General features: G+C 48.1%; 5 protein-coding genes across 5 annotated transcripts; 3 read left to right on the top strand and 2 right to left on the bottom strand.

Annotated features, from left to right (window-relative positions):
* Positions 1–933: 933 nt before the first annotated feature.
* On the bottom strand, positions 934–2,581 carry RhiXN_04092 (arginyl-tRNA-protein transferase; the record flags this gene model as incomplete). Its single annotated transcript, XM_043323909.1, has 9 exons — positions 934–1,035; positions 1,091–1,264; positions 1,318–1,388; positions 1,439–1,517; positions 1,577–1,903; positions 1,970–2,076; positions 2,125–2,213; positions 2,397–2,494; positions 2,555–2,581. 9 exons carry the CDS (start codon positions 2,579–2,581, stop codon positions 934–936), a joined length of 1,074 nt encoding a protein of 357 aa, XP_043176328.1.
* A 568-nt stretch (positions 2,582–3,149) lies between these two features.
* RhiXN_04091 (uncharacterized protein) lies at positions 3,150–5,939 on the top strand (the record flags this gene model as incomplete). Its single annotated transcript, XM_043323908.1, has 7 exons — positions 3,150–3,546; positions 3,606–4,331; positions 4,391–4,950; positions 5,001–5,166; positions 5,219–5,436; positions 5,493–5,687; positions 5,739–5,939. 7 exons carry the CDS (start codon positions 3,150–3,152, stop codon positions 5,937–5,939), a joined length of 2,463 nt encoding a protein of 820 aa, XP_043176327.1.
* A 510-nt stretch (positions 5,940–6,449) lies between these two features.
* On the top strand, positions 6,450–7,663 carry RhiXN_04090 (uncharacterized protein; the record flags this gene model as incomplete). Its single annotated transcript, XM_043323907.1, has 4 exons — positions 6,450–6,750; positions 6,815–7,158; positions 7,201–7,284; positions 7,478–7,663. The coding sequence occupies 4 exons, from the start codon at positions 6,450–6,452 to the stop codon at positions 7,661–7,663; spliced, it is 915 nt and encodes a 304-aa protein (XP_043176326.1).
* Positions 7,664–9,097: 1,434 nt separating this feature from the next.
* Positions 9,098–16,593, top strand: RhiXN_04089 (BAG domain protein; the record flags this gene model as incomplete). Its single annotated transcript, XM_043323906.1, has 18 exons — positions 9,098–9,222; positions 9,280–9,414; positions 9,472–9,574; positions 9,628–10,132; positions 10,178–10,474; positions 10,528–10,622; positions 10,673–10,910; positions 11,051–11,144; positions 11,198–11,426; positions 11,830–11,927; positions 12,187–12,367; positions 12,422–12,515; positions 12,573–12,873; positions 12,940–13,016; positions 14,396–14,667; positions 14,775–15,071; positions 15,185–16,264; positions 16,318–16,593. The coding sequence occupies 18 exons, from the start codon at positions 9,098–9,100 to the stop codon at positions 16,591–16,593; spliced, it is 4,497 nt and encodes a 1,498-aa protein (XP_043176325.1).
* An 884-nt stretch (positions 16,594–17,477) lies between these two features.
* RhiXN_04088 (uncharacterized protein) lies at positions 17,478–22,341 on the bottom strand (the record flags this gene model as incomplete). The annotated part of the gene is made up of 6 exons (XM_043323905.1): positions 17,478–17,738; positions 17,789–18,213; positions 18,265–20,032; positions 20,082–20,359; positions 20,398–21,287; positions 21,338–22,341. The coding sequence occupies 6 exons, from the start codon at positions 22,339–22,341 to the stop codon at positions 17,478–17,480; spliced, it is 4,626 nt and encodes a 1,541-aa protein (XP_043176324.1).
* Positions 22,342–22,365: the final 24 nt, after the last annotated feature.

Genomic DNA, 22,365 nt, shown 5'->3' with positions numbered 1-22,365 from the left:
CATTCAGAGTGCGATTGTCGTCTACACACCCCGTTGATACACGTGACTGCCACCTCATGGATTAGCGCCCATTCCACGTGATTACCTTCTGTCATGTCGGACATAGTCGAGAGTTGTTGCGACTATTATGGATAATACCGCCAACTCTTACGTTCACTAGCCTTGTTGGTACGATAAACGTCGTATCTGGCTCAAGCATGCAGCCTTCTCTAAATCCCGAAGGCCCCAACCAGCGTGATGTCGTTGTAGTAGATCGCTGGAGCATTATTGCAAGGCATAGGTACAACAGGGGGATGTAGTGTCTTTGAGGTATGAATCAAGATATAAAAGATACTTCGAATATGCCTCTTATAAGCAACAGGTCTCCGTTGAACCCAGATTTGATTATTGTTAAACGCATATTAGCTCTGGGAGGTGATACGGTGAATGGACTTGGCCTCAGCATACCATTAGGGTCTCAAACTTTGTGTCGTGAATAGGTTCAGACGCTTCCGCCTTATCCGGACAAAGAAGTCCGGGTACCGGATGGTTATGCATGGGTAGAAGGTTAGTATAAGGGTATATCCACTGGATGTGCACGTCGATGATGAGTACATGCGTCTGTATAGGCGATGAGCCATTCCGGAGCCGTGATAGCAACCATTTTGGAGCAGTATGTATGACATTGCATACTTCATGTATATATATTAACAAGCCCCAGGTACCTCTAGGTTTGATAGAGTCACGCATTGCACTAGTGCTATGGCCATTCAAAAGACTAGGACCTATTCCACAGAGAGTGGAAACAAAACGCGTGCAAGTTGAGCACCCCCGGGAAAAACGAAGAAGGCTACTCGTGATACAACCCATAGAGTAGAATAGCCTGATAAATGCATGTTTTGACGAGTTTCAGAATAGGTACACAGGATGATAGGAGAAATCCGAGGTCTATCTCTAAAGACTAAGAATTATATCATCCCTAAGTCCATTTCCAAAAGTCTTGATTACAGCTTCTATTTGCTCCCTTGAGCGTGAATTATTCCAACTTTCCTGAGACTAGAGTGAACACTTATTGTCAGCAAGCTCTTGCTAACCAAGTACTGATACTAACCTCCAGGGACGCTATTTTTATTTTGCCCCCTTCTATGGATGCTACAACTTGCATTTGATTCATATCTTGCTGCGACATCGCATCCTTATCGGAATTGCTTTCGTTAAATGTTGAATACTCTGATTTCTCCAGAAGAGGAATGCATGTTTCCAGGGGATGCCAAGTGTATGATTCCTGCGATAGCACTTGGTCGTTATATAAGTACTTTAAACCCAAACTCCACTTACTGGGTCTAGAAGGTATGAAGGTTCATATTCCCCTTTGTAGCGCATTTTAGGACAAGAATAGATATAGAACCCTACATTATTTACTTAATCGTAATATCTTAAACAAGGAGCGTTTACTTACCCATATAAAGTGAGTTCATGGATTCAAGACCTCCGTCATGAATCTCTTTGGCTAAAGTGACCTCCCTTATGGCACTTATCTATGGTTGGGATGAATTGTTTCAGGTTGTACCGGGTGTAGAAATTGAACGGGATTTACCTTGCCAAGTGACCATGCATTCCATTCAGGCGCATACATAAAGTAGACGCTCGAAACGCACCCAGGTAAGATATCGATAACCCCAATCGCAATAAGCTCCCCATCTACACGATACATTTGATGATACGAGCCATAGTGCGTTGGGAGTGGATAGGTGGTCGACGTGGAGGCGTTTTGGTATACTATCGGCTCCTCGTGGATCGCTGATGTCACCAAAAAACGCTCGAACCCTGTAGGTGTGTTCCCTGTGTCTTCGTGGATAGATTGCTGATACTTCACATACAACTGATACTTTTCCTCTGTGAATGACGAAGGTTCGAGTGTTACCTGTACGTTTACGTGGCATGAGAATTCCGCGGCGCATAGCCCATATATATATATAGGTAATTTTACCTCCAATCGATGAACGGGTTGGCGCTTTTGAGATTCTAGTACCACTGAATCTGCTGCATGCACAAGATCAATTAGAGAGGGAGGTGTCTTGGACGAAGGAGCCGTGACTATATTGAATGGATGAGTAGTTAATTTCATAAAGGATATCGACTTACCGTTATCCTCTCCATATATTATGAACCGATTCCATTTGTTCAATGCTTTTCTTTGGCTTTTCGAAAGTTTGAATTCCAGAGCATCGAGCCTTGAAGATCCACTATTAGCAACTTATCAGAGCTCTCAACCGAGGATAATGAAAGGATCGCAAAACAAGTTTGCCCACGTAGGCCTGTGAGCAGGTCCTTCCGGATACTTAACAGGGGCATAGGATATCACGAACGCTGATAGACAGTATCCCGAACTGTTGCTTCTATATAAGAGTGCTCACTTGATTGTGTACTGCGGGCAACAACTCTCTTTAAGATTAGGCTTGTAAAGATAATCGCCAGAGCGCCGCCAGCCTCGATCGAGCAAACGCTTATAAACCTGGCGGATGGCATCGTGAAGATTGGCCATATATATCCATTTTCTCAATTAGTGACTAACCGAGCATGACATCTGCAACGGCCCCATCCCGACTGTGTGACTAGTTCTTGGTCGTCTTGATCCATCTTTCTTGGTACAGTAGCCACAACTGCTCAACTGGCTGCCATATATCTCAACAATAGTAATAGGTTCCGATCCTCTTGCCATAGAGTTCTGAGTTTATACAAGTTAGGATATTGATTTAATGCTTTAGATGCGACTGGACTTGGAGGCTGATTCAGTAATATTAATGATGATGATACGTTGGCTGTCGCTTATACGTGTACAAATTGCAAAAGCGCCCAAACCCACTTGAGAAGCTTGGTTTTGGACCGATGGCCTAATCAAAAATCTCGTTCTTTATTTCGGTAATGATGACTCGACTCAACAAATTCATGGGGCCTTATGACTCGGTTCGCGCAATTATATTGGTGAGAAACAGTGTCGGCGTTATCTTCCTTGCCCTACCTGGTACTTGAGATATCTGTACTACTGTTTGGCCGCATCATTCCACTGAAAACTGTTACCGTCGTTATTGTACTTACCCTCTCCCTGTGCATATATGGGGGAGGGGGGGTGCTGTCGTTACATCATAACCCGAGTGAGGCACCCGGCGATGCGCAGCATGATTGGTCGGAACCTGATCAATCCGGATCCCTCCCCCCCAGTGACTCGATCCCCGAAGGAATTATCCTACAATAACCCATCTGAAAAATCATCTCCTGGCCTACTCCCTCTCCCCAGCATGTCAAAATCACTCTTCGGTCCCACCACTACTATCAAACCCGAGGGTACATCGAAGTTGCCCGTCCGTGATGTCACCATTCCGATAGAATCTAAGCTTGTGACATCCATCTCTCAATTACTCGACCAGCTGCTTCCCGTAACTTCAAAGTCGGCTCCTGTTATTAATACCGCTTCTTCCGAAAATCCTTTCGTCGCTGCCATCAAGGAAGTCCAGAATAGAGCTCGTACGCAGAACGATGCAGAGGCCTATGAGTCCACTACATCTGGTGGGCCAAAACGCGTAATATTGCTATGTGAGAATATGGGTACTAACGCCATCGCATAGCCACATTAGATGCCTTCAGTGGCCTTAACGCAAATTCTACTGGTGAAGAAATCCATCAGGCGCTCGCGAAGAGTTGGGAAGAATCTCCCGAGGTCACCCTCCGGATAATCTGGAATATGCGCTCTATCCACGAGGGTCATAGCAATAAGCTCGGATTCTACCGCGCGTTTGGGTGGTTGTACAAGTATCACCCTCGTACCGCCATCGAAAACTTGCGGTTTGTTACTGAGCGGCTCTGTGAACGTAAAATCAAACGCAAGTCCAAAGGGCCCAGGGGTGGAGATGACGATTTCGAAATAGTTCAAGTCGAGGAGGGGGAGGTTGATAAAATCGCCAAGATGCCCCACGGGTACTACAAGGACTTGCTCAACATTGTGGTTTTGGCGATGCGTGGAGAACTCACAAACTCTGCCCTGGACAAGTTCGATTCGTTGAACGTTCCCTTGATAAAGCACAAGACTCGTACCAAGAAAGAGTGGGAGGCTATCAAGGCATCTAAGGAAAAGCAAAACAAAGAACTTGGAGTAGAAACAGCCAAAAAGCAACGTGAGGAAGAATCGCGTCAGACTGTGGCGGTCCAATCGGAGAAGGCGAAGGAAGAAAGAAGGGGAAGGCGCGACGCCAACCATGCGCTGTTAAAGGAGAAACTCGAACACGACAAGTCATTCCTAGCTTTGTATGTTGCGGTTGCTCAGATTTTTGCTCAAGAGCTTGGAAAGGATATTGGTCAGTGCTTTCTAAGTACAGCGTATCTATCATCGTTAGTTGACACCGTGTATGCGTAGCATTGCTAAAGAGGATCGAAACCGCGTCGGAAGAGGAGGCATTTGACTTGAAGTTTGATATTAGTAGCGCTGCTAAATGGGCCCCATCACTCGATGGCGCTCACGATCGTCCTACCAACTTGGCCACGGCAATTGCACTTGTTATGCACTCTCAAGGAAAGTTCGACGAGCTGACCCTTTCAATCAACGGCCCAGTAACCCAGGAACAAGCCCAAATACTTCGAAGCTACTACCGACGTTGGGTCATTTCGCCTCTGCGGAGATTTGTAGATGTGGCCGAAATCAAGATGAGCTCGCAGCAATGGGACAGAATAAATTATAAACACGTACCTTCCCAGTGTATGAAGAAGAACAAGGCTCATTTTTTCAAGCACGACGAAAAGCGCCTGACCAACTATCTCGCGGATGTGGCTATGGGAAAATCCAAGATAAGCGGTGCGACTTTGCTGCCGCACGAGCTTTTGATCGAAGCGTTGAAAGCCAGCCGGACGGAAATTAGCGGAAAGGAAAACTCACCAGAGAAGGCGGTTCAGCAAGAAATTCAACGACGACTCGAAGAGGTGTGTAGTTTCGTACCATTCCTTTACTGTCAGCTAAATAGCCGCTGCAGACCAATAAGAAGGTCATCGAGGCACAGTGGAACTCACTTCTCGAGAGAATGAAGGAGTCGGGGGCACTCGACAGCTCGCTTGCATTGGTGGATGTTAGCGGATCCATGGGATATATCGAAGCCACGCCCCCGAAAACCCAAGGGCCGATCCAGCCCATTTTCCCTGGTAAGGTTGGAACTACGAATAAGGATAATACCCGTTGACTATTCCCTTGTAGCCGTGGCTCTCGGTCTTGTGCTGGCCGCTCTTGCTAAACCTCCATTTAATAACATGTTCATTACATTTTCTGCCACACCGGAGCTTCTTACCATTCCTCCTGGTGGTATTGTGGACCAGGCTAGATGGATGGTTCGTACTGATTGGGGGATGAACACGGACTACGAAGCGGTGTTCCTCAAGTTGATTTTACCTGCTGCCATCAAGAACAAGGTCAAGGTACGTGGTGCTTTCTTTGTGAATATGGAGAGACCTAAATTGGCACTCTTTTTTAGCCTGAAGACATGGTCAAGCGTCTTTTCGTCTTTTCTGATATGCAATTCGATGAGTCTTTGTCGAGCTCCTCCAACGGCAATGCTTGGGAGACCACTCACGATCGTGTGTCCAAAGCTTTCAAGGAGGCAGGTTACGAAATTCCGGAGATGGTTTACTGGAACTTACAAAGCGGCACCACGAAACCGGTGCTTAAAGTGAGTTAAATGATTATATTTTGCGCTAAAAGATCTCACAGTACTTCTCAGGATACTCCAGGAACTTCTCTTATTACTGGGTTCTCTGCCAATATGATGAAGCTCTTTATGGACGGGGAGAGCTTGGAAGATGAAGCGGTCGAGATCGGTCCCGATGGTGAAGAAGTTCAAAAGAAAAGGAAAGATCCGCTAGACATAATGGAAAAGGCGCTTTCCAAAAACTGCTACGCACCACTAAAAGTTTTTGATTAAGTGGCCGGTCTCTATTTATGTACACTACTTGTATCGAACATCATTATGAAAAAACCTTCAGCATACACCATTTCTACCTACAAACCAAAGCTATCAACTGTAAGCACGTCAAATGAAGTCATACGCGTGTAGTTATATCTGTGTATGCGTATACCCTAGCCCTGGCCGAGGGTGATAGATAGCTGGGGTGCACCCACGGGTGCCCGAGATATTGCATACACGCAGTACCCCTACAAACCACGTGATAACTGTATGCCAGGGTTCAACCCCATAGTTTTGGCTCCTATTGTGGACGTCATGGGACGGATCTGATATATATCCGTCGAGTACGCTCTTCAGAGCCCGCGTTTGTTCCCAATTACCATTCACTAAGCCACTTCGCCTGAGCCATATTTCTTCTCTGGCAAATTTCGCGAGCGCTAGTGCACTCATATTTAACGCGTGAAGTACAAGCAATATACTTAGGATTATCAATTAGGCCATCGAAGCACACGATCTACCAGTACAGCAATGGCGACAGCGTCTCAAAGCCCTCCCCCTCCCCTTCACTCCCCTACGAGTGCTGCAGCACAGCCCAAGCCCAAAGGAATCCTCAAGAATGCGATCCCAAGCCCTGGGCTGAATAATTCAAGGTGTGGGTACTCTACAGGAGACGAACTACTTCTGACGAGCCAGTTGGACAGACTGACATGGGATGAAGAGAATCTCGCTCTAACCGAGATTCAGAAGGACAGCCTCATGAAGATAACTGAGCCGAAAACCCCCTACGTTCGCTATAATGCTGAAACTGACGAAGTCGAAGGGTTTAGCAGTGGGTTCTAACTGGCTCCTTCAGTTTCGTGGCTAACTGACCCAATTTCCGTTGCATCACACAGACATCCCAGCTTTCAATCTCGACTCTAACTCAAATCGCTTGAATAGTGCTGAAGTGTCTCAGTTGCCATCGGCTTCTATTCCGCCGGTCCCGGAGGATTCTCCAGCTCCTCCAATCCCCCCAATGCCCATATCTCGCAAGAGCTCCGGTGCATCCGAGCCCCCTCCAGCCTCGTCTCGACGTACATCATTCACTACACCTCCTGTGCCAGGACGCACTGGCTCGCAAGCGGTTCTTCAAGCCGCAGCACCAGTTTCCAAGCTGGGGATCGTGGTGAGATTAGGAAGCTGCAAGGTCAACACGGAGAGCGTGGAGAAATTGAGGAGGATGAATTGGATGAGGAGTGTAAGTACACACAGACAGGCATATCACATCTTACTCATCCAGTCGATATTTATAGCTGCAGAGAGGCATGCCGCATTCGTCAAGGCTCGTGGGCGCCACTATTCCAATGAAGCCGAAGCTATGAAGGTACATAACACACTTCGTTTGTCTTTCTCAACCGTCTCTTCCGGGTAAGCACATTAAGTGCACAATGCCTCTGTGGGTTAGTTGGCTGGTCTCGTAAAGGAATTCACATGACGGGCACACTCTTGATCATCCGCTCGCATGTCATGCATTATGGGGTTTAGGAGTGATATTGAAAATTTCATTTTTATTTCAGCGGGCTCAACAACTAATAGACCAAGATGAAGATGACGACGAAGATAACGACAACGACATGCAGGACGACGAGCCCGATAAATCTTCATTTGATGAGGAGGTAGAACGTAATACCGAGGCGAACACCGAGCTCACGACTGGTGCCACCAGGAAACCCAATGGCGTGGCTCCAGTGTCTGGACAATGATCGGCCTGTGGGAATAGGGTGCACAAGGAACTACGAGATAGTTCATTTGACGAGGGTCGAGGGGAGGGGAGGGGGCAAGGTGGGGATGGTGGTTGCGAAGAACAAGATAAGTAGGGAAGTCCCGGGAGATGGATGAGCTTAGCCCCTGCATTTTTCCGAAGCGCCTCATGTATTACTTTATCCTTCCACGATTGCGTTAGCCAGGCTATCTGGAAATGTATATGTTTGTTATGGGATCCCCGAATTATATATGGTTGTTATGAGATCTGGATATATAACTGATCGGTCTCATCACCCCAAGGTTGCTTTATTCGGATGGAGTGTGGTCATATGCACACTTGAATAATGTAGATCAATTGTAAAGCAAGGTTAAGTTGCACGTCAAACCAAATCCGTTGGATCACCCGGTCGAGACTCGTTACTGAAAGGCCCTAGAAAGCCTCAACAATATCTGAATAAATGGCCATGAACAAAAAGTAATTCAATGCAGCACAGACAAAGTTTAATGGGACCCATGGTTGTGAGGAGGGCAGCAGGTCACACGAGTTGATATTCCCTGGATAGCACATGATAATTAGAACCGCAGCTTCTTTCATGCCATTCATGGGCCCCCTGGCATAGTCCGTATCTAGGTATCCGTGTGATGGGATGAAATTATGGGGATATGATCTCTTGCCTCGTCATCGGGTAGACGAACTGCTCCTTCACGTGCTGACAAGGTCCGTAATCTATCATTAATTACCATAAGATATAAATAGTATCACGACACACGCATATCAACAAAATACCTGTGCTGTACCACTGACTTCCATGAGGATGCTCTTCGGTAAATTAGAAACAAGGCGCTGAGTGAGAATACAGTGATTAATACGGCCAGAACAGGTGGCGCCATTGTGTCGGCGTCTCTTGAAGGAACGCGTTTGGGTCCTGGAAATCAGAACAGCTATAATAAACTTTGGTCCCTGCATCGGATAGACTAACCTCTGGATGGGACATGCTCGCTCATATTGTTGGCCTTGAGCTAAATCAGTCGGAAATTTTGATATATATATTAAGGTATATCAATCATTCAAATATATGGGAGCCTCGGTTAGCTGATGTACGAAACCAGCTTAGTTTCGTTGAGGCAGACAGCGAATGGTTGTGGTGATGAGAAACAGTGGCTGGGCGACAATTGGCAATGGTTGTATAACCAAACCACCTGAACGGTTCCTTGACTAAACTTATAAAGCGAGCTATTGTATGACTCTGGGAATATCTCGAACAGCATATTAAATATCGCTGATCAATCTGTGCCCGGGCTCGACTCACCTATCAGGATCTACGAGACTCGCAGTTGTGTATACTTTTATTGGACTGCTGCTCGTTTTAAACACGCCTCTCGACCCGGCTTGAATCTACTTTGTCAAAATCTACCACTAGTATTAATTGAAAATGACAGAAAACTATGATCCTAACTCGGTCAAACTATCGCTCGAGCCTCCTTACCGGGACGATAATGGAAAACCTATTCCTGATCTGCGAGACATTACGCAAGATGGGCAACTAGTGTTCGAAGAGTGGGTTCAGCTATTTCTTGTGATCTTTCTTTGGAGCACTAATGACCTTTTCCCCAGGAAACAGAGTCCATCTGCTGCACTTGGACCACAACTGAAACGATTACACGAGTTAATAACGTCTCGAAAGCGCGAGTTTCGTTCAATAACGGAAACTCGCGTATTGGCTAATGGCGCCGGAATCGTGGACTCTGAGTCAAGTCCAGGAGCAGTAAACAAAACCGAGGAACTCAAGATATGATATGGACGAAGACGGGCAAGCGGAACCTACTGGAGACGACCAAGCATCTTTGAGTTCAGCTCTAAACCCAGAAAGTCTCAACCAACTTCGGAAAGATATGACACAACGTTTAGAGTAAGTCATCTTGGTTTAATTCACTTGGGCCTAACACTCAATCCTCTCTAAAGGGAGGCGCAATACAGCATGAACGCAGCTTTGGATATGCTCAATTGTTTGCTCGCTATAAACAACCTTTCTGCAAACGTCGCTACTTCTACAAGTACGAACCCGACCGCTGGAATTGCAGGATTTGGATCGGTGACTACTACCCAGACTGCGCCAGCTCCTCTGACCTTGCCCCATCTATCATTGCCCCCACCCCTCCCCAAGCATCTGTTGCTGTCATGAACACTCAGATTGGAATAACGACTCGAGACGCAGGCATTCGCAAAGCCGCAGGAATTCTCCGGCATGCTGCCCTTTCTACGGCAGAAGAAATTGAACGCGCTGGGAGAAGTGGTACAGGAGGGGTGGCACAGGGACGCCATGATACCGGTTACTGGGCCACGGCACTCCGGCTACGACAAGCGTGTTGGGCTCTACTACCCGCTGCCCTTCCTCCAGGCTCGGGGTCCAAAGGATCGAATCGAACTTCGAAAGATATTTTACTCGGATTCGCCCTGGAAGGATGTAGTACTACCATGTCTTGTTGCGGATAAAATTCACCATCTTCATTAGCTCCGCCTCCATATCGCAGGCTAGCCCATGGTATTATTCCTACGAATAATACACAACAAAAGAACCAAGCCAACGACGACAAGCCTCCTCCACTTTTGCTCTTCCCCCAGTTACAAAACCGCCGGCTGCGGGTGTCACTTCGAATTAATGGGAAGAAATACTCATGCCCTATTGATTCACAGACGGGGTCTCCTGCTCCACCGGGCACCCGAACAGGATCAACCGGGCAGACGCTTAATAATTTGATGCGTGATGCCCAACAAGAAGTTATCGAGCACGAAATCTTTCAAGAGGCGAGTCTTCAATAACTACCCAAGCAGACAATCTTAATAGGGTCACACAGATTTTAGCTCAAGCTCGATTCGCCGGGATCCTTATTTCTCAGCTTTCAGCAACACTGATAGAATTGGACGTTACACAAGAAATGTCATTATTATTTGAACGGGTGAGTGGCATTATGCCTGATGTGCCACAAACTGTTCCGACTACTAGTAGGTTGCAATGGACGAGGAAGATTTGGACGAAGAAGTGACCGTCACAAATCCTTCCGAGGCAGACGTTGTTACTTGCATGCTCATCCGACAGATACTAGTTGTTCTTCTAGCACGCGCCCATCGGGGTGCTTTACTTGATGGAATGTCAGCTTCTAGTACCACGCCCGCGCCTAATGCTCCGGCAGCTATACGAAAGCAAGTTCCAATACTTGGCCCAATCGTGTCCCTATTGCGATACCGTACCATGGTTCAACGAGTTGACCTGAACTCAAAAAGATACTATCCGGAATGGGTCGCGCTGGCATTGATGCTACACTTACTATGAAGAGAGTAAACGAACCGGGCCATATTTTCGTAGAGAGCTTGTCTCGGTTTGTAGATACTCAAGGGGAGGCCTTTCAGTCCACTCTGCACCACCGATTGGATCAGAGTTTGGCGCTGAGCGGAGAGGCACTATTGAGAATAGAGGACAAGTAAGCTCACGACCAACTACTCTTTCTACGAGCACTAACGGTTTGATATACAGGCATCTCATTCAGGTCACGTTCCAATCCCCGACGTCACTAAAGCTACATGTCGTACAATCGCAAATCACGGTGCACGACCATGGCCAATTGGGAAGTTTCTTGCGGACGGACGTTGCTGGCCGTATAGTCCAATTCGTCCAGGAAGTAGGGAAGGAATTCTTGAAAGAGCCTAACAAATTGGACCGGATCAGTGGCGAGTACGATAGATCGTGGTTTGTTGACCGATTGGTGCGTACTGTATTGGTAGGTGGCCAGGCGGAAAAGGGTGAGTCAACACCGTGGCAGCTAAACAGACTCTAATCTGCCCGGCCCAGTCGTTTCCAACTGGAGATTCAAGAAAACGGTCGCATAAGTGCGAGGCGACAGTGAATCCCAAAGTAAGCAGACAGTTTCCCAATTCGAACATGCGCCTCGTGGGACATCTTTGAAAAGCTGGGTTTTGTCGGTTATGGCTGGTGCTTCGCATTCGTAGAGTTAAAACCCTTGTTCCATTTCCGTGCTGTATTATGTAGTCATCTATACTATGGTAATTGGTCAAGCAAGACGACCAGGTACCCTCGCGCTTATTGCTCTCAAATGGAAACAGTCCTCCCCCCCCCGTGCCCAATACTTAACAAAATCGCGCAAGTAGGGGTGGTTGGTATACGAACACTTGACCGGCAGCGCGAGGGCTGGATATACTCAGCCTGGATTAATTCAGTCAATCATTAAGGAGACTACCCCTATTTGGTAAGGATATTACCCCTATGGTCTGAGATCCTTCTCCTCCAAGGGCAATACCTGTGCCCGAGCGGTTACTAAAGGTACCGATGTGGAGACTGAGCGATTCCCTCCCTTTAAAAACCTATGCTCTGCCTTTTCTCTGATTATCCCCTTCACTTGCCCACCATTCCTTAAAACGTTTTGTTCACTATGTACTCCTTTCACACTCTTTTTTCTGTGTCGCACTTTGTTCCCTTGTTGCTGGTCATATGGCTACTCCGCACAGGAGATTTATTGACACATGTGCAAACATAGATATATCTCTTGGTGTTCTAGATGTCTTAAACGTCGGTGCCAAGGTCTGCGCTTGTCTTGGTACCACAGGCACATTGATTAAAGAGAACTCCTCTTTGTACGCGAGCAAAGTTCTGGGAGAAGTTGAAGTCATATCCAAGCTGACGGCGGCAGTAAGCTTCTTTGGTTGATACCGGATATTTTGCTGGCGAACTAACACTGAATAGATTCAAAGTGGCCAAGGCAAGTGCACATGCCTATATCCCGACCATGCAATTCCAGCATGCTCAGACAAAGACCTCTGCTATTTCGATTGTCCCGGTGATGATTCCTGATACTCTGTCTTGAAAACATGTGCTCAACCACATCAATCTACAGGGATCGCATCAAGATGGATGGACAGTGCATTTGCAAAGAAGGCCACCAAGATTGCAATGGCAAATGTGTTCTTGTATCTCAGTCATGTTCATCACAAGGCCCCAAGACGCAGTATACGGTCCATCAGATCTCTGGGGGTAGGAACAAGCGCGGCGGGCGTGGTACACCGAATTGGGCTCGGCGGGCTCTCAGTTCGGCGCATTGCCCTATTGGCACTGAAATGTGTGGGTCTTGGCCGTCCCGATGCATGGGAATGCTTAAACGTCGAGGAAGATTTGGAAAGTTGCGGTGGATGTGCATAGTAAGCCTCCTCGCTACTGGTGAACTTGTGGGTTCAAGTTCATTGATTATATATATGCTGGCACAGTCCATTTTTCCCTGGCCAAAAGCCCGGAGTGGATTGTTCTGCGATTCCAGGAGTCGAGGATGTTGCTTGCCTCATGGGTGCGTACATATTGACGGTTTCTTGTGAGCTAGCTGCAATTAACTCGTTGCTGTAGGACTGTGTCAGATAAGCAAGTGTGCCGCGAATTTGGTGATCTCAGTCGACGGACGTGCTTGTGAACCCAATGAGCATGCGAAGAGCCGGGATTTCATCTCAACTGGCCGAGCCAACAAGGTCTCACATGCTGAGGTAGTTCGTATGGTTTCCTAGTAGCTATTGGAATAGTTCCATAGTGTTTTTATCTGGGTTTTAGTTCTAAGTACTCGTCGCTTTTATATACTAAAATGTTAAAATTGGTCCCTCGTTTCATTTGTCTATGATGGCACTGGCATACTATGCATGTGGTCTTTGAACGCTTTGAACTTGTGTGGTTGGTTGTTACTCATCGTGACGTTACCGTGGACAAGGTAAGTCGCGCATATATTAGCATTATGGCCAACCGACAATGCTAGTTTCAGCCACCGGAGCTGAGATCATGATTGCAACTGGACATGTACGTTCATACATATGGTCACCAAGTATATTCTATTATATCTAAACCTATCCCTTAATTTTTTGTCACGATCAACTGAGTATCTTCTAGTCTCCAGCATTGCGCGAGCAAACACCTCTATTAAATGCTTAGCTTTTTTGAAGTCAAAAATTGAGCAAGAAAGCGATTTTTTAATACAACCCTTTCGGCTCTGGAAAGTTTGTGCCAAGCATGAAGTGCCGCTTGAACTAAGTGATCCCAGGGTGGAGATTTTTGTAAGATGGATCTCGCTAGGAGCATGATAGTGGGGAGCAAGAATACATTACACTGTACATGTAATACAAGCTCACTCAGTTGAGATTGATAGATCCATTGGCGGCCAAGAAGTACAACTTGCACGCTTATGCAGTCCGTTCACCTCGGAATATGTTTTGTTTCATACATAGTAGGGTCAGTATGCGATGCTTCTAACTCAAGCCGGCAGTTCCCCCGCATACCACTTTCTCGTGGTCATATAACAAATAAGATCACACATAAAACTACATTAATCTGAATTTAAGCAGTTGATTAGAAGCCACGTAATTTACTAGAACGGCGTGGAATAGACTAGCTGAGAAAGCATACGTGGCTGGCGGAGGTTAGTAAGGTTCAGAGGGTCTGAGTAAGAGGGCCGGTTAATGGTCACGTGATGATCGGAGCGGCAGGCTTTGTCAGACACTTTTATTCAGCTTCGATTTGACCGGAACTTGCTAGAATGGATCTCGAACAAACTCGAACCGACGCGAGTGCTCGTCGGGCATGGTTTCGTCAGCCCGGACGCGTATGCTTAGTGGCCTAATAGATACTATAAAAGATGGACTGCCCGCCCCACTGCTCTCCACTCACTTGTCTCACATCTACTCATAGCCACCCCAACCACTTCAACTACACTTAGTTACTTGCCTAGTATGTTGGTGTTCGCGTCTCCTGTGCCTGCTACATTCTCTGGTCTTGGTGCTCTCAAGTCCCGACGTACTATCGAGCGCCCTTCGGTAGAGGAACAATACTTCCAGGCCCTCGCTGAAGAACATGAGCGTGCTGCCTCACAAGCCCGCCAGCGCTTAGAGGAGGCCCGCCGCCGCCAGCGTCACCAGCGTGAGGTTGAGGCCCAGCTCCTTCTGCAACAACAACTTGCTGCTGTTAGCCAAGTTCGAACTCCCCAACGCTCCCCTTACCAGACCCCGCGCAAATTATTTGGTCGTGCCTTACCTCCGACATCCGACGTCATCTTCGAGTTTGATTCCAGGACAACGATGCTTGCGATGCCTATGCGGAGCATATGCACCGCCGAAGCCAGGCAGCTTTCATTGAACGCCAGAAGCGGGCTCAACAACAAGATTTTCTCCGTTCGCTCTTTGAAGAACAGCGTCGTACTCAGGCCGAGCGAGTTGCCGAGCTTCATCGCAAGCGCGTTGAAGAGGCCAAGGCCGAGCAAGAACGTCGTCGCAAGGTCCAAGAAGAAGCCGAAGCCGAACAAGCCCGCCGCCACCTCGCTGCCCGAGCTGATGATGAAGAGAAGCTCCGTCAGTTCTTCCAAGCTCTTGTAAGCGCTATCGGCGCTGCCCCCGCTGAACCTCAATCATCCGACTGGAACGGAAGAATGTGAGCAGTCCCACGATTCCACTATTCGAGTTTGTGACTAACTTAACCCCCCAGGCCATCCGCCGCAGCTCTGTTCCTGCCCCCAGCAAGAAGGCCGAGGACATTCCTATTCCTATTCGTGTGCCTGCATCTGCTCCCAGTTCGCCTAAGGTCCCCGAACGTTCGTCCTCTCCTGCACCCTCGGTTGCTTCAGACTCTTCGGATGCATCTTTGAACTCGATCGCTCAGCTCCAAGGGAAATACGAGTCGCTCCGCTCTGGCTTCACTTTCCCCTCGAATCTCGCTTTCGCACCATCGAAGGGCCCAGTCACTCCTGCTTCAGCCCCTACCCTGCTCTACAACCCAACTAATGCACCCGTCCACGCTTATGAGAACGCTCTTACCAATCTTTTAACCGAGCTTGATGCCGTCGAGAGCTTTGGCGATGAGCATGTCCGGGATGTTAGGCGTTCCTTGGTAAAGAGCGTTGAAGCCGAGCTGGAGACTTTGGAAGAGAAGAAGCGTGCGGCATGGAGGGGCCAACAAGAGACTGTCGCACCAACCGTAGTCGAGCCTATCTCTCCCCCTGCTGAACCTACTCTCGTCCCCGAGCCTGTTTCTGTCTCCCAGCCGGAGGCCGACCCCACTCCCCGTACTATAGAGCTCGGGTCTGTTTCTACCTACGTTCCCACCGACGATTCCTCCGATCCTGTTTCCTGGCTCGCAACACGTCTTTCCGAGGCACCCGAATCTGAAGACAACGAAGTCAAGGTTGTCCGGGAGAATTTGCTGGTCAGCCTGTCGACCCCTGCTACTGGGACCCTTGTAGTCGAAACCCAACCTGCCGAGACCCAGGTCCAGGCTGGGCCAGCTACGGTGGACCCAATCGAGTCAGAGATTTCCGCCCCTCAACCCTCTGAGCCCACCATTTCTGGCATGCCCGAACCTTCGGCCGAATCTACTTCCACCCCCGCCGAGTCATCCACCGAGCCTGCGGACGAATCTGTCCCCGAGCCCGAAGTGACTGAGACACACACACCTGGTTCTCTACCCGAACCTACTGTCACCCAACTCAAGGTAGAACAGGTTGCAGAGCAAGATTCATCATCGGTTGACGAGTTATCGACCTTGGCTCCTGAGTCTGAGTCTACCCTCGTTGAACAAATGCCCGGACCGAAGTTTCACCTGCCTCCCCTGTTGTGTCCGAGATATCCTCTGTCGGTGTCGTATCCGAACCCGAGCTTATTGCCAAGGACGAAGAAACCCCCATACCTACCCAAGTCGAGTCGACTCCTACTCAGCCTAAGTCCGAGAACGAGAGCGAGGTCAATGCACCTTCTCCGATCAAGGAAGCAGCTTCAGCGACTTTTGTTCATATTTATCCAGACTCGGACTCAGACTCGGATATTGATCTTAATATTGACTTGGCATCCGAGATCGGAGAGGCCGACAAGAAGAGTGGCGACGAGTTTGAGTTGATTTAGTTTTGCGCTTGTGATTCATCTGTCTCTTGATGCAACATGGACACCTGTAGTCATTCTTATTATTGTTATCGAACAAAACACGTACTCCACTCACATTTTTGTATTTCTATATTTTACTATAATTAATCGAGCTGTTTTACCTCAATCTCTCGCCGGACCCGGCCCGTACATTTTGCCGTGTTTTTGAGTTGAAAGTATCCGAGATGGACTCGTCAACGTTTCGCCCCTCTTTTTCAAACATTCAGTGGAGCACAATTCTGGTGTTCCCATCCGATCCGCTCCACTGCACGCGTGTACGGGAGCTGATTATTGACATCCTTTTGTAAGAATGCTCGATTTACATACAAATATTCAAATGAATGGCCAAATGCTTCGCTTCAGTGCATATATTCGCATCAAAAGGACTTTGAGTAAATAGTCCCGAAAACGGGGTGTAGCTGCGCTGGAGCTCTCAAGTGTTGCAATGTAAATTTCCAACAAATCTAACATTCTCTGTCAGGGCGTACGGATGGAGGTTCCGTATTTTGCTATGCGCTGGAGATCAATGGCAAATATATCGATTTGGAAGTGAGCATCTACAAACACTAATTTATCTGGTCTACACCAAAAAATTGTTGATGTATGCGGGGTCCAGATTAAGAAGTATCAGACACAATAAAATGAATACAGGGATAGAAGAACAGAAAGTGTGATCACAAAAGAAAATCGAGACCCAATGATTAAACAACTAGCAAACCAATAATTAAAACGAGGACGTCCCCTGATGCAAGTGATGCGAACACTCGTAAAGGGTATCATTCATTACTCGCTCTGAAATTTTGTATACTCGATCCCCGCTCCAATTCTCCGCGCCCACTTCGGTCGCATAAGTAGTTTTACCCCATCTAGGTATTGACGTCAAGGGCGACAACCACGCGAGCCCGTTTGGCTTCTTTATGGTTCCCCATAGAGTAAATTATCAGAGTATGTTCCTCGTGCCCGACAACGTCATGAGTTGAGCCAATTATTTTGACTGCACGTAATTCCTCGTCGATAGTGGCATGAAGCCACTCAGGAAACTTCCATCCATCCTTCGTCTGGGGTTCTACCAATACGTCATACCTCGGGTCGTATCCGGAGTTGGGGGTAGTTTTGACGATGGGAGGCTAATTAGAAATCGAAAATCCACGCCCCGAGGAATCACATAGTAGTCCACATCGTCCATTGTTGTAGGGGTGATCAAGATGGACCTTTCGTCGGCGCTCAGGCGAATTGAGCTTTGGCGACTAGCAGCTCGAGAAATTACATCCAAGGTACCGCTTGGAATAGTATGCCCAACCAGGGCAGTTAGCTCCGGACCACATAGAGACTCCGAGTAATAGGAATGACCCTCAAACATGACACTATCGTAATCCTCACAACCCGACTGACGGGCCGACATTGGGGTTCTCATCCGGAGACGGCGAACAGATCTACTTCCAGGGGTTCCAAGGCCAAGATTCCGACGCGAAGGAGATGTGTATGCGAGAGTCCGCCGTGATCCAGGGAAAATCCCGTGCCAGCTACTTGGGACATACTTGGAGGAGGAAGGCACCGGATTCTGAGGACGTTCAGGAGTTTGTATCCCAGGAGAAACATCGTCTAGAACAAAGGGTTTGCGAGAGCTCCAGGTCCTTATGCAAGAAATCTCACCTTGAATATCGTTTGAAACAACGCTAGAAACCTCTTCCACCACAGATAATCCTTCGTTTCCGGAATCGGAGCACCCAAAATGTGCTCTTAGTTGAGCGGCATCATCCATGTTGGTGATAACAATTGCGATGCATCTCGCAACCTGACCAGATTCTTTATGAATAATCTGTATTACAATGTGCAAGCGCCGTTCTACGCTTGGTGCTTCGCCCCAAAACTCCACTGTAGATGGGACGAAATGTAACCAATGAGGGATTGAGATAACATCACACTCTTCCAGCTGAATCGAGTAAGATGAAGCTGTGGTCCGTCTAAGAGCTAGCTCGCCTGAACTCGATTCTCCATCAAGTTTGGGGACTAGAACTTCAAAGCAGAAATTGGTAGCAGCTGGGATCACAAATACCTCGACACCGTCCTGGTTGAAACGAAATATGCTCGAGATAGACCTTGCTGAAAGATTGGTCCCCAAGTTAGACGCAACAACAGAGCGGGACGACTGGAGGGGTGATTCTAATGTCCTGAGGTTGTTGAGTGAATAGAGCGAGCCAGGTGATCCCCGGAATGGAGTATCCATCACCTCGGCGGGATCTGTTAGTGAAGCTTTGGCGGCTGAAAGCAGCGGTGGTCGGGCAACTACCATCAGCAGCTGACAGACTACTTTATTCGTCGGGCGGCTCACGACCCTTATCGAATACTGAAGCAGCTCTCTGGTGTCCGGTGTTTGGCCCCAAAACTCCATGGCAGAGGCATCAAACTCGACCCAGTCTGGCATACTGGTGTTGAAGTGACCATCCGTCTCAGCCTCTAACAATGCATCCTCGGGTCGTCTGCATTTTGATTTGTCCTTTTTCTTGAACGCCGCTTCCGGAACTTGAACTTTGAAACGGAACTGGGTTTTCGCGGGGACGAAGTAGAATTGCATCCCATTCAATCCGAGATGGAGAAATACATCTCCCAGAGACACACTTGTCGGTAAGTTTGTGTTCGAACGACTAATCATCGAGCCAATAGATCTGGGGGATGGCGAGGTGTATGCTACAGTGCGTGCCATACGTGACAATGGAGAGCCGAGTTTGTCATCTAATGAAGCACAAAATCGCTGGCGTGCGAGTTTCTTGAAGGTCGGAGAGTGCTGAGAGGTAGTAGGGGATCCATGTTCACCACAAGCTACGCCCTTCCCCTTCCACTGGGCCGAGGAATATGCGATAGTAGTACTAACGTTGCCTATATTGCTAATTTTCTGGAAGGGCTCCTGGATTTTTTTGTTGCGAGCGTCATAGACAGGAAGGTCATAATTTGAGGTATCTCGGGAGCCTGGACCATGAGCAATCTGATTGAACTGCTTTTCATCGGTTAAACCATCCTTTGCAAGTCCGCCAAATTCTTGCGTATGCCTGCCGATCGCAAGAGATAGATCCACAGCCGGGTGAATACCATGAGGAAATGGATCTTCTTTCGTTTTGCGGCGACCAAGTTGTCCATAACAGAGGACCATGTTTGGCAACGATGACTCCGAGAGGGTTTCCCAGCTTGCGAGCGAACTGAATTCTGATGAGCCCACCTCCGAACGGTCAAGCATCGTATCATCGAAGAACCGATTCTCGCCGACTTCTACAAGGCGTGAAAGAGGAAAAGCTTGACCCCGCATGTTAACCGGTCCTTTCCGGTCAAGGTCCTCCATAGCGGCGAGTCGCTCAAAAATCCCAAAGCGGCGAGGTACATCGAGATTAGAGGTGTCGTGTTTTTCTTCCGGCGTATCCGCGCGTTCCTAATAATAACCGTGAGTAAAGAGGACATTACGAGTCAGAAGAACCAACCTCTATGCCGGTATTCTCGGCTTGTTTATGCGCAAGATATTCCTGCTTGAGGCGGGCTTTGCGTTCTTGCCGACGTACTTGCCAATTGCGCTCATCTGCAGCCAGAAGCTCCGGCGTCTGATAAATATGACCATTCCACAGAGGAGTAAATGGTACAGCCTCGGGTTTTGTAGTGGATACAACAGTGGGCGATTTCCGGTTATTTGTGTTCTTCCTATTGCCTTTTCTAAACAGCGCCCGCTTCTTGAAGATAAGGTTCTTGCGACCGTGCTCTGGGACTGGCTTTGCTTGAGGCTTGGTAATGTGTGAATTCAACCGGGCTTGGGCGGCGAAGAAATGGCCGAGGGGCTAGAGCAATCGACTGGGACAATTTCGGACCTGAGAACTGCCGAAGAGTCAAAAGGGTTATGGGTAGCATTCATTTGAGTAAGGTCACGGAAGTCGCACTGTTCACGAACATCGTGGGAGGCCGTATGCGTCTCTTCCTTGGCTGCCTTCTCAGTGTGAGGTCGACTATCTCCCGATTTGCTTCCAGATTCGAGAGCACTACAACAACCAATAGTACATTCACAGTCATCGCCAACAAGGGTTTGACTCGACGGGCGTGAACCACGGTAATATTCGATGAGCGTAGGGTAAGAAACAAGGCAACCCTCTCGTAGACCATAGCAAATGCATACGGCCATTACTACGAAAAGGACGACAATAATGAGCGAAACCAGAAGAGCGATCGTGGTTTGATTCCAAACGATCCTGGGAGCGGGCGGAGCGTAAGTTGGATTGTCGACAATAACCAAATATGATGTAGTAGTGTTGAATCCCCAAGCATTACTTGTAGCTAGGACTGTAATCTCTCGGGGAGGGCTGTCAATCGGGACAGTTCCAGATAAAACACGCGTTGTAGGGTCGAATCGGAGCCAAGAAGTCTGGTCAAACGGGTCGTCGAAGCGAACAAAGACATCCCAGTCGGGATTAGATGCAACCGAATCCATGAGCTCCAAGGTGAAGTCGTAGGTGAACGAGACACCAGGACGGATGGTGATAGATGCTGGGCGGGGGCTTGGGTTCCAGGCCGAAGATGCCAAAGAGGTAACGTATATATCGGTGTTTATTTCACGTCCACGGCACGTAATATTAAGAGATATAGGGGGAAAATCAGGTAGTACCGGCATAATCGGTGGTATGCCGTATATGGTTTGATTGACTCTACATACAGAATGTCATTAATGAACGATACCAGATGTATAACCACATACCTATCAAAAGACAGCCAAGGATAATCATCAAGTGCAAAAGAAATTCCTATATCGTCACTATTCTTGACATCCAAACCTGGTACGTCTTGAGAGTCATTCGAGAACCGCATATGGTTGAAGGCCTGGGCAAAGAACTCCCCGTTGAGATAGAGTTGGTGCCAGAGCCAATGGAAATTATATGTGAACATGCGCCCAGGGGTGAACTGGAACGGAAGAACTGGGTCCTCCAATTCGAGAATATACTTATCAATCTCGAAGCTCATTCGTTGCTCTGGCCCTCCTGCTCCAAACACATTGGAGCAACGAACTACAACGTCGGTCGCAGTCGGTTCCATAGGAGCGATTCCAGAAAACGTGAGGGAGTTGTTGTCAAACTTGAGCCATCGTGAGAGCGGGTCGAGAGTAATATTGGACGGATGATATGCGTTGTAGTAAAGAGTGGAATCCTTAGTGGATCCACTACAGAAAGCTTGAAACTGAACCGAGAACGCAGCACGGGATGATGCGTTATCTAGGCGAATGAGTTCATGATTCTGTTGGGACTCCAAAGTGTTGATAAGATTGGGAGAAGCAGAGTCGGAAATGTGGAGGTCAAAGGCTGTGTCGTTTTGGTCTCCACTTTCAGGCGCCGTAGCTACCAACCGAAGACGAATTGGACGGTCCGGGACGGAGTCGGGGGTGCCACTGAAAATAAGTTTATCCGGGTCAAAACTGAGCCAAGTAGGAGCATTCGAGTCGCGATCCCAAGCGACTTTGGTTTGAGTTTTCGAAATAACCCCTGAATCCGAGTTGACCACCAGAAACGTCTTTGGATCCAATTGGAACGCATATGGTACGTGAAGCTGTGCAACAGGGACATTCTGTACGGTAGCAGGGCGATTGACAATAACAGATTCGGCGCGACGGATGATGTTAAGGAAGGCGGGAGTGGCGACAACTGGTGCAGCAAGACAGAGTTGGCCAAGGACCAGGAATAACAGCACATATGCGACCAGAAGCCGCATGGTGCGAAACATTTCGAAAGTCCG

Source organism: Rhizoctonia solani, chromosome 1 (assembly GCF_016906535.1).
Source record: "Rhizoctonia solani chromosome 1, complete sequence".
Taxonomy (NCBI): domain Eukaryota; kingdom Fungi; phylum Basidiomycota; class Agaricomycetes; order Cantharellales; family Ceratobasidiaceae; genus Rhizoctonia; species Rhizoctonia solani.
Note: the sequence above shows the minus strand (reverse complement) of the source record. Positions and strands in the feature narration are given on the sequence as shown.